The sequence below is a fragment of the Tachysurus fulvidraco genome, chromosome 22 (assembly GCF_022655615.1).
Source record: "Tachysurus fulvidraco isolate hzauxx_2018 chromosome 22, HZAU_PFXX_2.0, whole genome shotgun sequence".
Lineage (NCBI taxonomy): Eukaryota > Metazoa > Chordata > Actinopteri > Siluriformes > Bagridae > Tachysurus > Tachysurus fulvidraco.
Window position 1 is genome coordinate 16,740,072 of NC_062539.1, and position 22,000 is coordinate 16,762,071.

Genomic DNA, 22,000 nt, shown 5'->3' on the forward strand with positions numbered 1-22,000 from the left:
TTAGCTATTCGCATGGATGTAACCGGCTCTTATGGTGGTTTTGTGTAGCTATTTTTTTTACACAGTGAAATCATGTCAGGGTGCCAGCTTAACTAAAAAGTGCATGTGTAAATAAATGAGATTTAGAGATTAAACCTTCCTCTGAAATGTCTATAAATTGATAATAATAATAATAATAATAATAATAATAATAATAATAATAATAATAATAATAATAATAATAATAATAATAATAATAATAATACAATAAAAAGATACAAATAAATAAATAAAAATAAAAAGATGATAATAATAATAATAATAATAATAATAATAATAATAATAATAATAATAATAATAATAAGAAGAAGAAGAAGAAGAAGAAGAAGAAGAAGAAGAAGAAATACAATTAATCAATGAATAAAGAAATAAAGAATAATCATCATCATCATCATAAAATAAATAAATACTACTAAAAATACATATAATAATAATAATAATAATAATAAATGAATGAATGAATGAATTAAGATATAAAGAAATAAAGAATCATCATCATCATTAAATAAATAGATAGATAGATAGATAGATAGATAGATAGATAGATAGATAGATAGATAGAAAGAATATTCATCATCATCATCATCATCATCATCATAAAAAATAAATACTACTAAAAATACATAAAATAATAATAATAATAATAATAATAATAATAATAATAATAATAATAATAATAATAATAATAATAAAATGAATGAATGAATGAATTAATTAATTAAGATATAAAGAAATAAAGAATATCATCATCATCATCATCATCATAAATAGATAGATAGATAGATAGATAGATAGATAGATAGATAGATAGATAGATAGATAGATAGATAGAAAGATAGATAGATAGATAGATAGATAGATAGATAGATAGATAAATAAATAAATAAATAAATAAATACATTTAATCCACTGGGTTTTTTCCAATTTGTAACTTCTTATATAAAGACTGAATTTAAATATTTCCTGCCTCCCTTGTTCTGTTCCCTGTGTGTGATTTGGACCAGACCCTATGTGTGATTTGGACCAGACCCTATGTGTGATTTGGACCAGACCCTATGTGGGTGTTTAATAGTCCTGCAGCAGGGAGACATTTGGGACACTTTGTATTGAAGTGAACGGGACACTCACTCGCCCTAAGGCTTCTGACTGCACCCATACCACCGGCATTCCCGGCATGCACCGCGCGGCTATCACTCGCTAGCAGAAAAAAAATAGTCCGGTGTTTAGCTGAGGTAAAGTGAGCGGGCTGTGTGAAGGATAGTCGAAGAGAAATTTCCCTAATTTTCCTCTTAATCTATAGCGATATATCAGCAAACATGAACGACAACGAGAAACTGGACAACCAGCGACTGAAAAACTTTAAAAATAAAGGTCGCGATTTGGAGGTAAGTGAGTTAAACGGAGCCGTAACGCGTCGTCGTGCTGCGGGTTGTGACGTCGGTCACAATTACAGCCGATTAACGTCTTCACATCAGCTCACATCGGCGTTTATTCTCACTTTCTGACCAACTCGTTACTCTGAGAAATGTTTATAAGCTGTAATAATCTTCGAAACCTTGTGATTCAGCTGAAACCGTTATGCTAGTTAGCATGTCGCTAACCCTTTCCCTCAGCACGAAGGTTCAAATCCCCACATTTTTATATATATATATTTATATAATAATAACAAACTTTTTATTATGTACTAAACGTGTACTGGGATGTGACGTGTTGGTGTCATATTAGTGCGGCTATTACTTGGTTTCACGTTTTGTTCTGATTAGCCAGATTTAGCATGCTAACTCCTAGCGTTAGCTGGCGTGTTTAATTAGTATTTTATTCCAACATGAGACGTTTTTTTCACGAGAAAGAAGTCAAACAAACTAATAACCGCAGTTTAAACCAGTGTATTATTGATAACCGATCACGTTTAAAGTTCCTGTCGTGTCCGTTTAGCGTTCAACGTTCTTTTGGCCTACGATAAATAATCAGCCCCGAAACAGCTAAAGTTAGCTTAGCTTGAGTGGCCCGAGTTAGCAATGTAGCACAGCTACGTCTCGGCTAACGTGATGTAAAAAACTGCTATTCCGCAAGATAGAAACCAAAACTAATTAGTGACGCTCGATGTTTTGAGATAACTTATTAATTTTTTGAAATAAATTAAAGATATCGGCGTGTTAGGAGTTGTTTAAGTCTTGACTAACTAGCTAACCAGGTTAGCAACTGGTTAGCTCGCTACCGCATTGGTCGTGGTTTTGTACCTCGTATCGTTCATTAACCGTCTCGGAAAGCTTTTGGTGTGGAAGAAAGAAAGAGAAAGGAAAAAATACACACACACATTTGACAAAATGTCCACGACATCAAGGCGTGGATTAAAAACGGTATTTATTTATTGGATCACGCGGATTCTAGATGGTTCTATAGTCCTGTGTTTTTAAACGGAACAGGAAAGTGTTCTGGATGAAGAAATGACTAAAGCTTGTGCTAATAATCTACTTGAGATAGAAAGTCGTGCTGGTTTCATATCCACGACCTCATCATGTCCAAACACCGTGACTGAATCTCATTCGTCTTTCCTTTTGGGAACAGAATGTCCTCTTGTGCGCAAAGTGCTGCTGATGTTTTAAACCAGTCCTTTAAGTGGTAGACACCAACAAGCGGTTAAAGTATATAATACTCCAAAAACCATGAACAATTTACTATTTTTATTGATTTATTACTCATCTTGTACTAGTCTTATGTTCATCCAATCAAATACTCTGTAGGACATTTATGTCCCGCCCCTCGATCATTAAAGGTGGGGTCTCCGTTGTTTGAGAAATGCTTCAGAAAACTGAGTCGGGCCGGCAAACAAAACTAACGTGTAGCCAATGAGCAGAAAGGGGTGTGTCTTGTCAATATGGACAGAGAGAGTGTTCAGTGCGCATGTGTGAGATTAGCAGAAAGCGATTGAAACATTGACATGGCGTACAAAAACAAAGAAAGAAAGCGAAAAAAAAGGCTTAAGATAAGGCAAGAATTAGGACCCGTGTTAATATAGGATCAGCTTTCCAGCGCTGGAGAGAACTGAACGTCTTCCACGTGAAATGGAGCTAAACCTTTCCCGGTACAACACACAGTACTACAAAAACACATTTGTATTACTCATTGAGTTCATTTATTGATAATATATATATATATATATATATATATATATATATATATATATATATATATATATATATATATATATATATATATATATATACCCTCGATCAGCTGCCCCAACAGGTTCTGCCATAATACTTGTCTGGGTTATACTTGGGTTATACTTGTTTGGTGTATGTGTGGGCGGAGCTATCAATACAGGGATGGGACCTATTTGGGTTAGGGGTGTGTTTGTTTTGGTGATTTCAAATGTCAACATTGGATTTCAAACAACGGAGACCCCACCTTTAATGCACACTGGGATGGTTATCGCTTTAACGTCGGTATGCACGCGTTCTTTGTTTTGAGAACAAATACGGGTGCAAATTATTTGTTTAAAGTACGGTAGAATTTGTTCTGGTCTATTTCTAGATCTACTGAACGATCTATAACCTTAGAAAGGGACACAGATGATGTGCGACACTGGAATGTCTCGGGATAATTGAGCAGAGATTTAGTTTTTACACCATTCGGGCTGGTCATCTGTGTGTCCATGATTAAAATATTATAACCATAAACGTTTAAACGTACCCCTACAATTCTCTGTCCCCATCAGCAACTCATCCAGAAAGAGACACCTTGTAGAGAGTCATCCAGAAAAGAGGATGTTCACTTGGACACAGGATGTCAGCTTGTACACAAATCACCGGACTGATTTGATTTGATTCAGCACTGATACGATGTGTTTTTCACACTTATTTTTTTTTTGGTAACTCCACACACACCATCTCCGAGTTCCTATTGCAAAGGAAAATGTCACGATGATCAATGCGAAGTTGACCGAACTTGGTTATCCATGATCCTAGGGTACAATGTCCCCGTTTTTATTCCTTTTATTTCCAGCCATGCAAAAAAGGCTTCAGGATTACACGTCATCGTGCACGTTCTCTAACGTCACCTGGCACCCGTTTGGTCACAGATCGGTGATTGCTACCAGTTAACGACCTGCGCGGGGTGGCAGTGGAACCCGTAGTTATCGTTTCAAGTTAAACCACTTGGTCGTTCTTTTGTTTCCCCGTATATAAATTAACATAAATAATCAGCTGATTAGATTTGAGAACGGGCCATTTCCTCCTCAGCCGAGACGCTCGATCGTATCCAGGTGGTGTTGTGATCCTTTTACAGAAGTTACGGTTTCAGGCAATGTTTTTGAATTTGTGTTTGGTGCTGTTTCTTGAGCGATCACTGCATTTCCGATAGGTCTGGTTTTCACACGCACAGGACCACAAGCGCAGGATGTCATAGCATGCCTTACTGTGTTCATGAACACAGAGAAAACAGTGCCTATTTCGCCTAGTTATTGACCTTAAACGATAACCTAACATCTAAGGTTGTCAAAGGTTATAACCTAATATCTAAGGTTAACATCTTGATAACCTAACATCTAAGGTTATCAAGATTAACTTCATGTCTTAAACCTTATTATGCAGTTTACTTTATAAGAGGGGATGTTTGATCTGAAGATTAAAGAATAAAGCCTATGAGTACTTGGATGATAAAGCCATTACACAGATCTACCATCTGTCTTTTTAGGCTCGTTCGAAGCCAAGACTTGGCTTAAAACGATCTTCGGCGCACACATTGTGCCGCATGCTGCAAGGGCAGAAATCAGGGTTTCGAGCACCAGAATGTGCTGCAGATGTCTTCGCAAACGTGTCTCTGTTTTGAGATTGTAGACCGTTTTTGATATTCTTCTTATACTTTGCCGCTTTTTAGATTGAAAGCGGTCTGCGTAAAAGTGTAAACGCGGTGCAGACGATCTGCCTAGCTTGCTTCAGCGACGTGTATGTTTGAACACCAGAGTTAAACATAAATAAACAAATAACAGGGTTAAAGCTTCACGTAGTATCGACTAATAGATCGTCTTCGATCGATGCTTCTGTCTGAACAACATTCCTGCATTCTGAGATGATTTCATACTTTTTTTTTTTTCTTATTGTTTGTTTTACTCTTTGAAATCGATCTCAATTTCTCTTCCACAGACGATGAGAAGGCAGCGCACAGAGGTGGTCGTCGAGCTGAGAAAGGTAGATTTCTGTGCCGTCATACACGTTTCACGGAGTCCGATAGCAGTTACGCAGTAACAATGTACAGAAGTGTCATTTCTCTCAATGATTTCACAATAATTTGCCACACACGTCCCCGTGTACGTCGTTACTAAAGGAGCTAGAATATAAACTTAGGATTTATATAGAACTCCTTCTGTCCAATCACTGCTAAGTAATCCAATATTTTAATATATAAATATATAACTAAAGATTACTGCTATCGGGGCGGTTTAAATATCAACACTTCCTCTTTGTTGCATTTGGAAAGAGGCTATCTGGGTCAACGGCATTTTGTGCTGCCATAATATTTATCATGGGAGGCAGCACAAGGATAACTGTAATCTAATGATCCGTATTTTTACGGAGGGATCGTTGCACGTGTCCCTCGCCTCAGGGGCTCCGTCATATATCCGAATTCAAAAACAAATACCCCTGAATAATAGTTACACTGGAGTATAATTGCAACGTAGAGCCAGATATCCTGAAAACACGGGAAGACCCGAGTCAAGTGTCACCGAGCGTATCCGATCGTCTGCACTTTGTCTTATCGTAGAATAAGAGGGACGAACACCTCTTGAAGAGGAGGAACGTGCCACACGAGGACATCTGCGACGACTCCGACGTCGACGGAGATTTCAGGACGGTAAGAGCCGTTTAAAACCTTCCGTTTAAGTCGCCTCAAGCACCGAAAGTTTCATTGACGTGTGGCTTATCCTGTTTTCTGATGTTTTTTTTTTTTTTTCAGCAAAACACCTCATTGGAGGCAATTGTCCAAGTAAGTGCTTGCTGTAATTAAAGTGCAATATTCATGTGACCGATATAGTTTTTCTCTCTCTTTCGCTCTCGCTCTCTTTCCTTTAAACAAGACACTAATGTGAATGTTTCAAATGTGCAACCCTGCCCTTCAGTACATATTAAATAAATGGAATTAGCTTCAGTACTATTATTGTAGTCCACTGTGCCGACGAAGGACGTGGCGGCGTTTACGGTCACATGTTAACCGGTAACGTAACCTTTCGCCGTCTCTTAACGTGACCCACGTCGTCGCGTCTCGTCAGTGTTTTTTATTTAACTTTTCACTTCATGTCTTTTCCAGAATGCCACCAGTGACAACCAGGGCATTCAGCTGAGCGCAGTGCAGGCTGCCAGGTAAGAGAGATCCAATGAGGCACCCGAGGGCTGCTTGTATACCGATTCACAATGAATCCGCTCGCACTTTCACTCGCGTTAAAGAATCAAAGCGTGACCGTTGTAGACGTCATAAATCCATTAGTTAGCACAGTAAAGTGAAAGCTCTGATGTATATTTGACAGATATGATCCAGTGTTGTCATTCTGACATCTATCATCATAGTTTTTAGCCTGATGTGCTTCGAATGTTCTGCCTATTTTCACCTACGAGCTATAATGTCCTGTCATCGTGTGTAAAAATATAATTTTTGGTCTGATTAGCATCTTCATGTTGTGTCCAAATCTCTTAATAATCCTGATTCAGTATCGTTCGTACCGATTAATACGTCTATCGTTCGTACTGATTAATAGCGTACGCTGCACACGTATCAAATGAAAAGTTTGTCTTTGCAATAGGGTGCAGGAAAGTCTCACGAACCTGCTCGACCCAAAGGCAACGAAATGAAAAACCGAGAGCCCGGACACATAATCCGTTATTTGTCGACCCGTGATGATGTCGGTTACGTTGTAATACAGACTGAAGCACAGATTCACTAATCTGCTTTGCATTTGTTTTGGCATTAACTTTACCTTGTAAGTGGTGCTTTGAGTACAAATCTCTCTGTAAGGTTCATGCTAATAAGGTGCGTGTCTGCCGATTCGTCTTTGCACTTTCACAATACTTTGTTTCGTCCCTAGGAAACTGCTGTCGAGCGATCGCAACCCTCCCATAGATGATCTGATAAAGTCTGGGATTCTGCCTATTCTTGTGCACTGCCTAGATAGAGATGACAAGTAAGACTCGTTGTCTTTTTTATTTTTCCCTCAATATTATATATTGTACATATGTATATATGTATGTATGTAGCGCTCTTTTTGTAAATTCAGAGCACTGAACCTTTTGCCTTTTTGTCCTAAAGTCCATCTCTGCAGTTCGAGGCAGCCTGGGCTTTGACCAACATCGCTTCAGGCACCTCGGAGCAAACACAAGCAGTGGTGCAGTCCAGTAAGTGCATTTTATTTATTTATTTTTCTTTCTTTTTTTCTTCATTAATGTTTTGCATGAATATGTTCTCTGATGCAACATTTTGTTTGGATTCTCTCAGCATTTTGTGTTACACTGATAAATTTATGGTGGTGATCAGAGTTATGGGGAGTTTTGAAAGAGTTTATTTATTAGTGTTTGTCTGATATGACTCATCCTTGTGTGAGTCATTCATTCTTTCTCTCTCTCTCTCTCTCTCTCTCACGCGCGCTCTCTCTCTGTGTTGTCTCTCTCTCTCTGTCTCTCTCACACACACACTCTCTCACTCTCTCTCTTTCTGTGTGTGCTGTCTCACTCTCTCACTCACTCTCTCTCTTTACGTGTGTGTGCTGTCTCCCTCTCTCTTACTCTCTCCCATTCTCTCTTTCTCTGTCTCTCTCTCTCTCTCTCTTTTTCTCTGTGTGTGTGCTGTGTCTCTCTGTCTTGGTCTCTCTCGCTCTCTCTCTCACTCTCTCTCTCTCTCTGTGCACAGATGCAGTTCCCCTGTTCCTAAGGCTGCTCCACTCTCCTCACCAGAATGTGTGTGAGCAAGCGGTGTGGGCTTTGGGCAATATTATCGGTAAGTCCCAGGGTTCACCAGCTGTGTCTGTGAGCCATCCGTCTCTCTCCCTGAACTTTCTCCGTTGTGCAACACTTCGGGGAAAATCCCTTCAAATCTCTTTCGCTTTTATTTCAATAGATTTCTGTACGCTAGAAATTCTGTACTGTTTTCTGGGAAAAATATTTTAGCTTGTATGAGAAGCTCAGAAAGCTCCAAAGTCCAAAATGGCTGAATTGTAACTGTTATAACCGTTAATCCGAAGCGTGTTGTGTTCCGAAGCCTAAAGTAATATTTGTACACGTTGCCTAATATCGCTGTAATCCGTTCCGTACCTATTTATCTCACGATCGTACAAATGCTAATACTTTTAATCCTGGCAATTAAAGACAAGGTTTTAACTTCTGCAAGACGCTCGAGAGGTGTGTGTTAGTAAGCACCACCGGGCTGATTCAGGTGTTGTCTTCTCCTAGGTGACGGTCCCCAGTGCAGGGACTATGTGATCAGCCTCGGTGTTGTCAAGCCCCTGTTGTCCTTCATCAGCCCATCCATTCCCATCACCTTCCTGCGCAACGTCACCTGGGTCATGGTAAACCTGTGCCGTCACAAGGATCCCCCTCCACCCATGGAGACCATTCAGGAGGTACGTCCGGGGTGACCGTAGACACGTAGTCATAGTCATAAATATTTTAATGCTTTCATAAATATTTTAATGCTTTCTGTATTATGATTATTTATAACTTTTTTTTTATTTGCACAGATTCTGCCTGCCCTGTGTGTCCTGATTCATCACACAGACGTCAATGTAAGTTCTGTGTCCCGGGCCATACGCCGGACGTCTTCGCTTTGTCCGATCGTACGTGTCCGCGTGTGTCTGTGCAGAATTTTGTTACAATGAGCGTAATATAAGATGTGTTGTGATTGGGCAGATCCTTGTGGACACAGTGTGGGCCTTGTCTTATCTGACCGATGCTGGCAATGAGCAGATCCAGATGGTCATTGACTCTGGCATCGTTCCTCACCTGGTGCCCCTCCTTAGCCACCAGGAGGTCAAAGTTCAGGTGAGTTAAGTGCGACGGCCAATAATAATATTAGTCTTGACAGATAAGAGCTCGTTGCTTTATCGGTGTACCTTTTTTTTTTTTTTTTTTTTTTAGACCGCAGCTTTGCGTGCAGTTGGGAACATCGTGACCGGCACGGACGAACAAACGCAGGTGGTGCTGAACTGCGATGCCCTCGGCCACTTCCCTTCCTTGCTCACGCACCCCAAGGAAAAAATAAACAAGGTACACACCCAGTGTTAGTGGTTGTTTGTTCATTAGGTTATATTTGAACACCTATTTGCATAAAGACGTTTCAGTCTCATGTTTGTCACAGATACGGTATCGGAAATGATGATATCGGAGACTCGGCACTTCTGTGTGTGTGTGTGTGTGACTTTGATTAGCTTTAATACAGGTATCAGAAGTAAGCGACACCCTGGATGAAGATCTCTCGGCCAACCAAGAACCAAGCTTATCTAGATCTAGAGCTGTCAGGTTAGGGTTAGGTTTTTGGTTCACAGCAGGATGGTATCCTTAAGCAGTGTTTAAAGGGTGGGTAAGGGGTTTGTGTGTGTGTGTGAGAGAGAGAGTGGTTTGTTCAGCTGATGGACTGGGAGCACTTAAGACCACTGAGTCACTGCAGAAAAAGGAGTGCATCTGAGGCTCATCACATAAACAGAGGCTATACCGTGATCGGGCCAATGATTAAAGCCTCAAATCTGCCCCCATCCACAGTACCGACCGTGCCGCTGTCTCGCTCAGGGGTTGTGGCTTCTCTCACGGCTCCCTGCATTCTGATCCAATGCCGTCCTTGTAAACGTTAGAAGCTTGCGTACAGAACAATTACGCACCATCATGTCTACAACGCAGTAACCTGAATTAATCTCTCTCTTCCAGGAGGCAGTGTGGTTCTTGTCCAATATCACAGCTGGGAATCAGCAGCAGGTCCAGGCTGTTATCGATGCCAGTCTGGTGCCCATGATCATCCATCTGCTCGACAAGGTGCCCATATCCTTATTGGTCTTTTATGTATCTTCATGTTTATCCATGTGTGCGTTAAAACATGTAACATTCAGTTACTATAAAGGTCTAATTTGTAATTTACCGTCACAGGGAGACTTCGGCACCCAGAAAGAGGCAGCTTGGGCCATCAGTAACCTCACAATCAGTGGCAGAAAAGATCAGGTAAGCCGCTGCCGTTCGTTTGTTAGACACGAATTATATGACCAAAAATATTTGGACACCTGACCGTTACAACCCTGTGGTTCTTTTCCAAACTGTTGACGAAAACGGGCAGAGTTTCTCACAGACGAAGAATGTAACGGTCAGGTGTCTGCGAACCTTTTATCTATGTTGTGTTAAGTGTTCTGATGGAACAGGGATTGAGCTCCAGCGATGCGCTCTTCCTCTCTAGGTGGCGTACCTGATCCAGCAGCAGGTCATTCCGCCATTCTGTAACCTACTGACAGTCAAGGACGCCCAGGTGGTGCAGGTGGTTCTGGACGGACTGAGCAATATTCTGAAGATGGCCGACGAAGAGGCAGAGACCATCGCAAACCTGATCGAGGAGTGCGGAGGTGAGGAATAAATAGCGGTCTGGAGCACGTCGCGTTTTAAAATCTCAAATCCGACACATCCGAATAATCTTCTGTAACAGTGAACGAAAGCACGGCACATAAACTCGAGGTCTTTTGAACGGAACGTCTTTAAACGCTTTTAAATATTTCCGTCTAATTTGAACTCTGCCCTCGATCGCAGGACGTACAGCGTTTGTAATATCGGAATAGATTTTGCGATCGATCCTTCATCCTTGCTCTTCTTTGCTCAGGACTGGAGAAAATCGAACAGCTACAGAATCACGAGAACGAGGACATCTACAAACTGGCTTACGAAATCATCGACCAGTTCTTCTCGTCCGATGACGTAAGTATTCGGTGTTAATGCACGTGGGATTCAGTGCCGAGTAAATGTACCCCCAGGATTTAGGAGTGATTGATCATCCTTCCGATTGATTGATTGATTAATTAATCACAGACCCAGTTGGTTAATGAGTTCCCCATCTAGGTGTATAATAAGAGGGGGTCAGATATTAATAATCTGTCTTTAACGTCACGGTAACCGAGCCGTCGTTCATGTCTCCACAGATCGACGAGGACTCTAGTCTGGTTCCGGAAGCCATCCAAGGTGGAACGTACGGATTTAATTCATCAGCCAACGTGCCAGCAGAGGGATTCCAGTTCTAGAAGTGTGACCTGAAATCTGAAGATTTGTTTGCGATGCAGCACTCTAACATGTACAAAAAAAAAAAATAATTAATTAGGAGAGAGAGAGAGAGAGAGAGAGAGAGAGAAGCGCGCGAATGTGAGAAATTAGATCCATTGTGCTTGGCTCATGGGATCCATGGCTGCATCTAATCCAAGAGAAATTGTGTGGATTTCGTTTGGCATCCTGGCACGAATCCAGTCCAAATGAAGTTTGTGACGGCGAGTGGGTGCGAGTGAGAGTGAGTGGGCTACTAAATGTTGCAAAAACACAACCATCTACACCGAATGAGTTCAGAGAACATTTCGTGAAATGTCACACCAAAACCAGGACGTGTCTAACAAACGACAACAAAAGCAAATCGGCACAACAAACAAACAAACAAACAAACAAAACAAAAACAAGAAGAAACGATATTGCAACCAAGCGATTGGAGGGAACGACACAAGAAAACAGACAAAAACCTCTGAACAAGAATCTACAAGCAAACAAAAACAAACAACGGGAGGTGACACACCGGTTGCCGTCTTTCCTCCCCACAATGGGCCCCGCTGCGAGAGGTGTGTGCGAGTGAGCCGTTTTTGCGTATGAATGTATGGACCTGGGGCCGTGGGCGCGGAGCTTACCTCGGAAATCTCTAACTTTCGGCGCACGTCGATCCTCGACTGCGCTACTTGTGCAAAGTCAGCGGACGAATGAGTGTGTTTGTGTGCGTGAGAGAGCGTGCGAGTGCGTGTGACTGCGTGTGACTGACTGGAAGGTGTCAGACAGGGCTGAATGTGGACGCATGTGGAGTCACCATCAAAATAACGAAAGGAGCGTTAATACAAAAGTAGTAAGGAAAAATCAAATAAAGGAAAAAAAAAAAAGAAGTGAACAGCAAGGGTCGAGAAGAAAAAATTCAAAACTTCGAGAATAATTACAACAAAAAAAAAATTGTCAAGCAACAGCAATGATTTAGAAATTATAAGGATAAAAAAAGACATCAGGTTTCTTTTCGTTCTTTTCTTTTTTTTTTTAAAAAAAAACGACACTGGACTAGACTCGTAAATGGAGAAACGGAGGGCCGCCGTGTGTACAAGTGATGAACTCTGTAGCTTTTGGGATTTGCTTTTAGTCTCCAGTGTTTTACACTTTCTTTTTTTTTTTTTTTTTTCTTTTAGCTTCCGTATATATTTTCAGTGTTTGTGTAGAACTGCAGTTTAACCCTTACAGTCCCTAAATATCACTGTACTACTGTAGTTTTGCCCCTTTTTTTTTTTTTTTTTTCCTTTTCTTTTTCGAACCGGTCGCAAGCTCCCGTTCTTACTTTTTTCAATACTCTGTATTACTCTTCTGCATGATATTTGTTTTTATTTTCCTTGTAGGATCTCAGTAGAGCCCTCGCACCTTCTTCGGTGATAATAAACGGAGAAATAACGGCCATTTTATGTAAAGTCGTGAACGTTTCGGTCTTTACTTGTGCTGAATCGCAACATAGTTTTATAGGTTTTTACTTCTGTTAACAAATTCTTTTTTTTTCTTCTTTTTTTTTTTTTTTTATTCGTAAACCGCTTTTTATACATCACGTCTCTTCCCCCCCCCGACCCCTTACTCAACTCTCAGTGGCCACCTGACCCGATTCAGCCAAACCCGTGTTGCGTACACACCCGAAGACGGCGTGCGACGAGTTCAGATTTAGAACCGAAACGACTGTCCCGTCAAACTATATGCATAATACGATTCCTTTTTCTTTCTTCTTTTTTTTTTTAACATGTGTATATATAGATAGTCCTAATTAATGTCAATCCACATTAGAGGTGTTAATCCTTCATGATAGTTTCAATGATTTTTGAAATAAATTACCTGCCTCTTATTTTGGGGTGTTTCGGGCTTTCTGGGGAGAAGACGTTTTTTTTTTTTTTGTAGCGTGACGACGCTCCAGCTCCCTGAAATCTCCGGTGTTCTTCAGACTGCTGTCTGGTGCCTTCTTTCTAGAGCACAAGTAAAAGAGGAGAGAAGAAATAAAAAAAAAATGCATGAACAAAACAGTGATGTTCTCGAGTATACGATGTCGTCCTTTTTCCCTTCGGAGTCCTTTTTTTTTTTCTTCTTCTTCTTTTTTTTTGTGTTAAAATTTCACGCCGTAGACACGGATTACTCTTTGTGGTCATAACCTTCTGTCGGACTATTAGGGTGTATGAGAAGCATTCCTCAAAGATGCGATTTCATATGTGCAGCGTTAGCAAAAATGGGGAAAACATTACAAATTAGATGATATGCTTAACCTGTTGACCGTATGACTGCAGGCTAAGATTCTTTGATGAAATAAATATTGAAACCATCCGTTTTTTTTCCCCTTCTTCTTCCTGTTGATACTTTCCTACCGAATTTGTTAAATGGCTCCGAATGATTTCCGATAGTTTTGTTTGAACGACGCTTAACGGTAGACGTTACAGGTTTATAGAAACCCAGACGACCGTTAAGGAGTCGCGGCACGAGGACGGACTCCGAAGAGGATGCGGCGTCTCTTCTGTGCGTCACCGACGAGTGAGTTTATAAGCCTATAGGTGTAGAAGAGTAATATGAGGTAATACAATGTGTTAGAGGATGTTAAGCATCTTACAGGATGTTTAGAAAGTGTTCTGGCAGTCTTTATAATTACAGAAGCAGTTCTTGGCTACGACACTTAGTGTCCAGGTCACATCCACCGAATCAAGGGTAAGACTAGGGCTGAGATATCAATGCAGGAATTTCCAAAGCAACAGAAGGTGAGTGATAAAGGAAAGTGTAGAAAGTTACACACACACACACACACGCACACAGAGAGGTAAAGTTCTCAGGTTTCTATCTGAACACCGCTATTAACTGTAATAAGCCTCTTCGTCCTCTTTTCTCTATTGTCATTCCTAAGCCCTTGTCGACTGGTACTTCATTGTAGAGACGATCTCACCGTTACCCGAGTTGACATTTGAACCTAAATATCTCTAGTTGGTGAACCTGAGAATTATTTAACCCTTTAAAAGAGGTTTTTATAAATATCTATAAATATCTTACTAACTTCTTAAAGCTCAAGCCGATAACATGGACATCTCCTCTTAACGGCGGATGTTTCTAACTCGAGCAGAATTGAAATCCGCTATAACAATTGTTCAGTAAAAAGACTCCAAGCAACTCTTTCTAATTTCTGATCATTTTTTTTTTTATCGGGACGCAAACATCCCTTCGAAAGAGCCGTTTATTTTGTTTCGCTGAAGTCTTCAATAATTAGTAGTAAGCGTGAAAGATGCACGAGCGTTTCCGCTATCCGAAACGACGCGGAAATTACAGCAAGTGTCGAAGTGTTTCTGCCATTTTTTTATTTAATGCAGCTGTAGCATTTTATAAAGCTTTCAAACTAAACAACCTGGTTAAAAAGAAAGGGAATCGCATGGGGTTCTTGCCATCTTCATACGGCCGCGTGTTTACTCAAGCAGCATGCTTCCGCAAGCCGTTTCTATATCAACGATGTTTCCAAGTTACTGCTAGTAGATCACCCCAGGATTTAACCGACCTGCACGTTTCTGTGTAGTCAAGTCATCCCTTTTTTTTTTTAACTGCCCCTTGTGATCAGGTTAGGTTTCTATGTTTCCACCTGTTTGTCCTCATCAGGGCTAAAGTTACTTTAGGGTTCATATGCTGCTGCAGGAAAATAAACTAAACGCAGATTAGCACCTTGTCTTGACACATCAGGGAGACTTACGGTTTTACAGGACTAAAATTAGACAGCATATCACTGCCCCAAAGGTGTGCAAAGTACAAAGGTGCTCCCACACGAAAAAGAGCTCATGAATAAAGCATTAGGTTTCTGGCTCCGGTTTCCTGGGACGTGAACAATGCGGTGTCCTGTACAGAACACAAAGCTTTAGGCCCATCAGTGAGACAGAGCGTTTGAACAATTATCTGCTACACTGCTGAAGTTAGATAGTAGAACTAGCAGTCATGTGTCTTTTCACCCAGAGAAAAGGAGTCTGTCCAGACCCGACCCATGTAACAAGGCACTGCTGGGATTCGAACCCAGGATCTCCTGTTTACTAGACAGGCGCTTTAACCAACTAAGCCACAGCGCCTTGAAGTGTAATCACCTGCACTCTTTTTCACACTCATGTCATTACGTCTCTAAAGACGTGAAATTGCTTGTTGGTGAAAATAAAACTTTCAACAGCTATAAGAGAGTGTGCACTTCATGCAGGGGCATTAACCTTTTCTCCTTAAACACCTGCTATCTCCGTTCTTTGGGAAAAACTCGCTGCTGACATTCCAACTCCGGAGCTCTTGTTTGCTAAGCAGAAGCCTAAGCCGTAGCAACACAATGCCTTAGATGGTTATCTCACCTTTCCACTGTATTTCAGAACAAACTAGTTCTTCATGTTACTGCTTGTTTTTATCCTCTACGTACATCTAGATGATTCAGATACCGTGCAGAATCCGTTCCAAGATCACATCAGAAGAGCAATTACATTACGGTTTCATACCAAGCAGATCATCTTGCAAAGATATCGTGACTCTGTATGGAGACCTTAGGAACAGTTTGTCGTACAGACCTACGGTGCTCAATCAATCCAACTCACCATATCAGTTCCATTTGTTAGCACTTTTTCCTCATCCTTGATATGGATAATTATCAGAATCAGGTTTATTGGCCAAGTGTGTTGACACACACAAGGAATTTGGTTCCAGCTGTTTGTGACACTCAAATGTACAGACATAAATAAGACTACTATACATTTATCTTGGACTATACAAGACAGACAATGTGAGACAATATAAACAGTGTGAGTATTAAATATGAATACAGAATATATGATCAGTCGTGTACATAAAGTGTGAGAAGTGCACGGTGTGCGTAACGTATACGGAAGATGTGATGACCGACGGTCCTGATAATGCAGTACTTATGAATATGACTTATAGATATGAAGCAGGGAATATAATTATGGTGAGTTGTTAATGGGGATGATTGTCTGGGGAAAGAAACTGTTCCTGTGTCTGGCAGTTTTAGTAGGCAAAGTTCTGTAGTGCCTGAAAGAAGGGAGGAGCTGAAAGAGGGTGTGTACAGGGTGTGAAGGGTCAGTGGTGATGTTTCCTGCCCGGTTTCTGGTTCTTGTACAGTACAAGTCCTGGGGGGTGGGCAGGTGGGCACCAATTATTTTTTCTGCTGTTTTTACTCTACGTTGCAGTCTGTTTTTGTCCTGTTATGTTGATGTATGTGCACAGGACAGGTTCAATGACTGCAGTGTAGAACAGCATCAACAGCTCCTGTGGCAGACCAAACTTCCTTAATTGATGTAGAATCTTTTTGATAATGGAGTTTATGTTGCACTCCTATTTCAGGTCTTGGGAAATGGTAGTGTTCAGAAACTTAAAAGCCGCCACAGATGACACCGGGCTGTTGGATAACGTGAGGGGGGAGTAGTGTTGAGGGGTCTTTCCTAAAGTACACTATCATCTCCACAGTTTTGTGTTCACAGCTACACAGCTCTAGGTCACAGGTACACAGCTCTAGGTTGTTCTGACTGCACCGTAGCACCAGGCGCTTCACCTCCTGTCGGTATGCAGACTCGTCGCCATCTCGGATGAGACTGACGAGCGTAGTATCATCTGCAAATTTCAGGAGTTTAACAGTTTGTCACTTGAAGTGCAGTCATTAGTGTAGAGGGAGAATAGCAGTGGGGAGAGGACACACCCCTGAGGAGCTCCAGTGCTGATTGTCCGAATACTGGAGGTGAAACTTCCCAGTCTCACCTGTTGTTTCCTGTCTGTCAGGAAGCTGGTGATCCACTGACAGATGACAGGGGGTATAGTTAGCTTTAGGAGTTTGTAGTGGAGAATTTTCTTGCCATTTTTATATGTAAACAATCACAATTTTGTCATTTTGTTTATTAACTTAGACTGCATCATTATTTTTGTCTATTTTGCATTAGTTCTAGTATTTACAAATACATTTTCTTCCACAGAGAATGTTTAAAGACACAGGGTTACTAAAGGCACCGCTGGGATTTGAACCCAGGATCTCCTGTTTACTAGACAGGCGCTTTAACCAACTAAGCCACGGCGCCATAGTTAAGAGGTCATCGTGGTACCTTTCCACCGAGGACTCTTACCAGACTAGTTCTGAACAGATAAATAAATGGTTGATGTTGCACGGAAAACAAAATTAAACAGGACAAGTTGTGTAAGACCTGACGTCGGACGTCACGTCGGTGAACTTAGACTTGATCATTTTCGACTAGGGCTGGGCGATAAAAAGATAACGATATGTATCGCGATAGACACGTTATCGATATCAATAAAAAATGTGTCCGATAAAACGTTCGACATTTTTTATCCTTCATCAGAAGAAAACAGGTTGCGAAGCAAGTTTGGTTGCATTAACAAAGGCACTCGCTCTCTGGTAACCTAGCAACGTAGGGAGTGACACGCTAACAGCCAATCATGTAACAGTATCACGTTTGGTTGCGCCATATCGTTGTCTCGTGCTGGTCTGCTGGATTCCTCTTTAGTAACCATGACTTTAGACTTATTTTTACATTCTAATTATTTGAGTTTTCCTGGTTGTTGACATTTCTGTCTTAATAACTGAGGGGATTATAATCCGAGGAAGGTTAAGTTTAAAATAAATGTTTAAATGTTAGATATTTTTCTCCTGGTCCTTATTTTAAATGGGTCATAAAAAAATATCAATAATCATCGATATTTTCCGATATGTAACACTGATATCGTGATACAGTTTTCAGACATATCGCCCAGCCCTATTTTTGACTAAACCAATGAAAAATCGTCAATCTGTGATGTTAATCGTATACTACTGCAAATTCCCTCTTCCTTTATGGAAGGTTCTAGAAGCTATGGCACACTTTGTGGAGAGTGTTTCTGATTTCCACGTCCTGCTGGTGATGATGAGGGATGGTCATAAATCACTGGATCGTACTCACAAATATTTAGTGAAAACAACCCGCTTTGCACACGTAGGGTCTTGAAAGGCACTGCTGGGATTCGAACCCAGGATCTCCTGTTTACTAGACAGGCGCTTTAACCAACTAAGCCACAGCGCCGCATGTAAACACGCTGCTGATGCAGTAGTAACTGTCGTTTGGTTCAAACCGTCAAATAGAACGCTGCGATTGGTGGAAAGTGTTTGAAACGCGCATGCGCCCTGTGCACCAGCGGTCAGTTAGTGAGACAGAAGCAGCACGCGCCAGGGGGCTGTTACTGCTCGGGTGGGTAAATAAAATATATTTTACACCTATTAATCTCACTATCCGGTACACTAAGGTTATTGTCTTTATTGTCTTTACTTCTAATAAATCTAAACTAATATAAGGAATATTCAGGACATGGCAAACAGTTAAGTCGCAGCTTTATTATTTGTTATTAATAATTCACACCTTTGTTTAACGCAGTCTGTGTAGAACAGGTAAATAAACAATAATTAAGCGTTATAACACCTGCAGCTACTGAATAACAACAAAGCGGTAGAGTTTCATGACGGAAATGGCCCTACGTCACTTCCGCCTAACGCTCGATCTTCACTTCCACGTTGTTTTTAGATGTTTTGGTCACGGCACCAACATGGTAGTAGTGGTGTTTATGTACACGGGTGACTCGGGAAACAGACTGTAAACAAACACCACCGGTTCATTTGGTCTAATAGGACAGAATCCAGTTGTTCTTTAAATGAAGCTCAAAGCTGAATGTTTAAGTTGTAATAGAGGAACAAAATTATTGGGTTTGTTTACCTTCATTTATACATTTGCACCTACAGGAGATATCATAGATAGATGGATAGATAGATGGATGGATGGATGGATAGAAATCTGTCATTGTATAATACAGGTACACAGCAACGAAATGCAGTTTGGCATCAACCAGAAGTGTAAAGAGAAGCAATTGTGTAAATAGACAAGTGCAGATATATATATATATATATAATGTATGTGTGTGTGTGTGTGTGTGTGTGTAAACATGTACAGCATGTAATATATAGATATATATAGATATATATGTAATCATATGTACAGCATGTTATATATATATAGATATATATGTACAGTAAATAAATATAAGGCTATAAGATACACATGAATAAAATAGTGCAGATGTACGTAGGGCACAATATGTACATTGTATGTATAATTGTACAGAAGTTATATACAGTATTTTTACAGTGTTCTAACGGTGTAGTGTAGAGTTCGTTAGTGTGATATTGGATGGAAAAAAGCTGCCCCTGATCCTGCTGGTTCTGGTGCATATGTTCCTGTATCTCCTTCTTGATGGAAGGAGGTTAAACAATTTGTGACTGGGATGTGAAGTGTCCTTGATGATGAGCTCTGTGCAGACATCTGCTGTGGTGAAGGTATATTAAGTATAGTATATTATACCCAGAGTATATATCTGCCTCCTTGCCAGTTGTTCCCTGGCTAAATAATTAACACTGCTCGGACCAGGACGAAGGAGAACCGAGTACACAAACAGGATTGTTTTACTATTTTGTAAGACTGATCCCCCGGTGTAGCAATATAATCGCAGTATTCATCTTCACATGTCCTGCAGTTTTACTGACAACCAAACGTATGATGTCGAACAGATGTAATTGCTTATAATCTGCTGGGGGTAATTTAGTTTAAATTATGGATAGATAATAGTACTGAATTAGCACTTCAGTGTTCAGTAAACCACACGATGAATAATCCGAGTATGGATCGCACCGAAATTTCAGACCTCAAACTGCAAACACAACACTGTACTAAAATAGCTTTTAACGGTAAGGAGACGACACTATTAATGTCACGTCAGATTGTTTAGATGCTCGGGAATCACACACATCTTCTGTCTCGTTAATAAACGTACGCAGGGGTCCGTTTTGTCCTCTAAATTAACACAGGCTTACAACATTTTCATCACTGTTGTGCTAGAATTCACAGCTTTATGATTTTAGAGCATCGGTGTTAGTCTCAAACTCATAAATGTGTTTCCTAATATAGAAAATGAATGAAGGACCAAGATTGGATTCTTCTTTCTGGGTTTCAGGAGGCGTTTTCTCAGGACGTCGGCAGCAGTAGCCCGCTCGTTATCACGATTATGGAGAATCTGGAGGAGGATTTGACATGCTCCGTATGTTATTCCCTCTTTAACGATCCACGAGTACTACCCTGCTCCCACACCTTCTGCAAAACATGTCTGGACAACGTGCTCCAACTCTCCACTAATTTCTCTATCTGGCGGCCACTCCGCTTGCCACTCAAGTGTCCCAATTGCCGTAGCATGGTGGAACTCCCACCTAACGGCGTAGAAGCTCTGCCAATTAACGTCTGTCTGCGTGCCATCATAGAGAAGTACCAGCGTGATAATGAGCCCAGAGTTCCATCTTGCCCTGAGCACCATCGCCAGCCTCTGAACGTCTACTGCGTTCAGGACTGCAAGCTCATATGCGGCTTGTGCCTCACTATCGGGCAGCATCAAGGCCACACCATTGATGATCTGCAGACCGCGTACGTTAAAGAGCGCAACACTCCAGCCAAACTAGTCGAGCGGCTCACGGACAGGCACTGGGAAGAAGTCTGTGGCCTGGTGGACAAGTTAGAACAGGAAAAATCTCGACAGGAAAGACTGATAAAGCAAGACCGCGAAGCCGTCATACAGTATTTCCAAGGCTTGGAGCGGCTTCTTGAGCAAAAGAAAGAGGCATTCATGAAGGTTCTGGACAATGCCAACAAACAGCTGGCCTGTGCTTATAAGCCACTCATCGAGAAGCTTAAGTATATGAAAGAGGAGCAGCTAGAGATCATCTCCATCATCTCAAGCATCAGCGAAGACGAATCAGCCCTCGTTTTCCTGGAGATGGTGCGCCACTTGAGGGAGAGGGTCGACGTCTTGACTCAGACGGAGCTGCCCGATGCTCCCGAACTCCACATTTCACCCTGTTTAGAGGAGTTCCTTGAGGAACACTGGGCTAAAGTGACAATCGGAGGGCTGGAAGATGGTCCAGTTCCAGAAATCTCCTGTGATGTGAAGAGACCACTGGAGCCAAAGTCAGCATCATCTCAGAAGTGTACATTCAAGTCTTTGATTATTGTGGCTTTTCTAATAGCGCTGCTGTTCTTTCTGTTTTTCTGGTCAAATGTACTGTATGGAGCATCGTTTGAGTTCTCCAGCCTCCCACAGATTAGTCAAATAGTCTCAAGACTGGCTGGTGAACTTTCTTATCCAGTTCATGGCTCAGGGAACTTTCTGTACTGCCTGCTTCACGATCTTGGCCTTAATATCAATTATTACATTTCAGCTGTAAGAGAGAGCACCATTCAACACGTGGCCTTCCTCTTTAAAACATTACGGTTATGCTAAGTTACCGTGCAACCAGAAGCCGTAAGCTGTGCCGTTTAACTCGGACATTTGCGTGCACGTCACGCACGACTAGTAAGCGTAACAGAGCACGGCTTGCTGCAAACCACGTCGTAGCAGTTAACGTTCTTCTTTTAGTGAAGGATCTAATTCTCCTGAAATTATATCAGGCAGTTTTCAGGATTTCATGTTTCTGCTTAGAACAACTTATCTACGATAAATAATAGTCTAACACAACAGTGTTGTTTTTTATTACTACTTTCTAATACCTAACGTTTTTCTACTAAAATGTCACGAACTTGTCTGTTTTAATCTGTAAAGTTTTTCACTTA

At 41.0% G+C, this 22,000-nt stretch overlaps 2 protein-coding genes and 3 non-coding genes across 11 annotated transcripts; 2 read left to right on the forward strand and 3 right to left on the reverse strand.

Annotated features, from left to right (window-relative positions):
- The first annotated feature begins 1,142 nt into the window (after positions 1-1,142).
- kpna4 (karyopherin alpha 4 (importin alpha 3)) lies at positions 1,143-13,634 on the forward strand. The gene is made up of 17 exons (XM_047806584.1): positions 1,143-1,424; positions 5,187-5,231; positions 5,806-5,895; positions 5,998-6,027; positions 6,349-6,401; positions 7,121-7,216; positions 7,342-7,427; positions 7,939-8,025; positions 8,478-8,647; positions 8,765-8,809; positions 8,934-9,065; positions 9,162-9,290; positions 9,945-10,049; positions 10,161-10,232; positions 10,462-10,624; positions 10,876-10,970; positions 11,192-13,634. Exons 1-17 carry the CDS (start codon positions 1,356-1,358, stop codon positions 11,288-11,290), a joined length of 1,566 nt encoding a protein of 521 aa, XP_047662540.1. The 5' UTR covers positions 1,143-1,355; the 3' UTR covers positions 11,291-13,634.
- On the forward strand, positions 13,571-21,905 carry trim59 (tripartite motif containing 59). Of its 7 annotated transcripts, none has more exons than XM_027153285.2 (2): positions 13,571-14,059; positions 20,358-21,905. In XM_027153285.2, the coding sequence occupies exons 1-2, from the start codon at positions 14,033-14,035 to the stop codon at positions 21,669-21,671; spliced, it is 1,341 nt and encodes a 446-aa protein (XP_027009086.2). In that variant the 5' UTR covers positions 13,571-14,032; the 3' UTR covers positions 21,672-21,905. The 7 variants fall into 7 exon arrangements, with proteins under 7 accessions (XP_027009086.2, XP_047662545.1, XP_047662542.1 ...); XM_047806589.1 differs by lacking the exon at positions 13,571-14,059 and adding an exon at positions 18,391-18,547; XM_047806586.1 differs by lacking the exon at positions 13,571-14,059 and adding an exon at positions 18,427-18,547 and having other exon boundaries at positions 20,312-21,905.
- Positions 15,324-15,397, reverse strand: trnat-agu. Its single transcript has one exon. It is a non-coding gene; the product is annotated as a tRNA-Thr (tRNA).
- Positions 17,313-17,386, reverse strand: trnat-agu. The gene has a single exon. It is a non-coding gene; the product is annotated as a tRNA-Thr (tRNA).
- trnat-agu lies at positions 18,309-18,382 on the reverse strand. Its single transcript has one exon. It is a non-coding gene; the product is annotated as a tRNA-Thr (tRNA).
- Positions 21,906-22,000: the final 95 nt, after the last annotated feature.

Excerpts from the sequence above, each read along its gene's own strand:
- trim59 (XM_047806585.1), top strand. The coding sequence starts at position 18,477 with ATGCGCCCTGTGCACCAGCGGTCAGTTAGTGAGACAGAAGCAGCACGC. Across the intron at positions 18,552-20,357 it reads GGCTGTTACTGCTCGGGTGG|GAGGCGTTTTCTCAGGACGT; the intron begins GTAAATAAAATA and ends TCTGGGTTTCAG.
- kpna4 (XM_047806584.1), top strand. The coding sequence starts at position 1,356 with ATGAACGACAACGAGAAACTGGACAACCAGCGACTGAAAAACTTTAAA. Across the intron at positions 1,425-5,186 it reads ATAAAGGTCGCGATTTGGAG|ACGATGAGAAGGCAGCGCAC; the intron begins GTAAGTGAGTTA and ends TCTCTTCCACAG. Across the intron at positions 9,291-9,944 it reads CCAAGGAAAAAATAAACAAG|GAGGCAGTGTGGTTCTTGTC; the intron begins GTACACACCCAG and ends TCTCTCTTCCAG.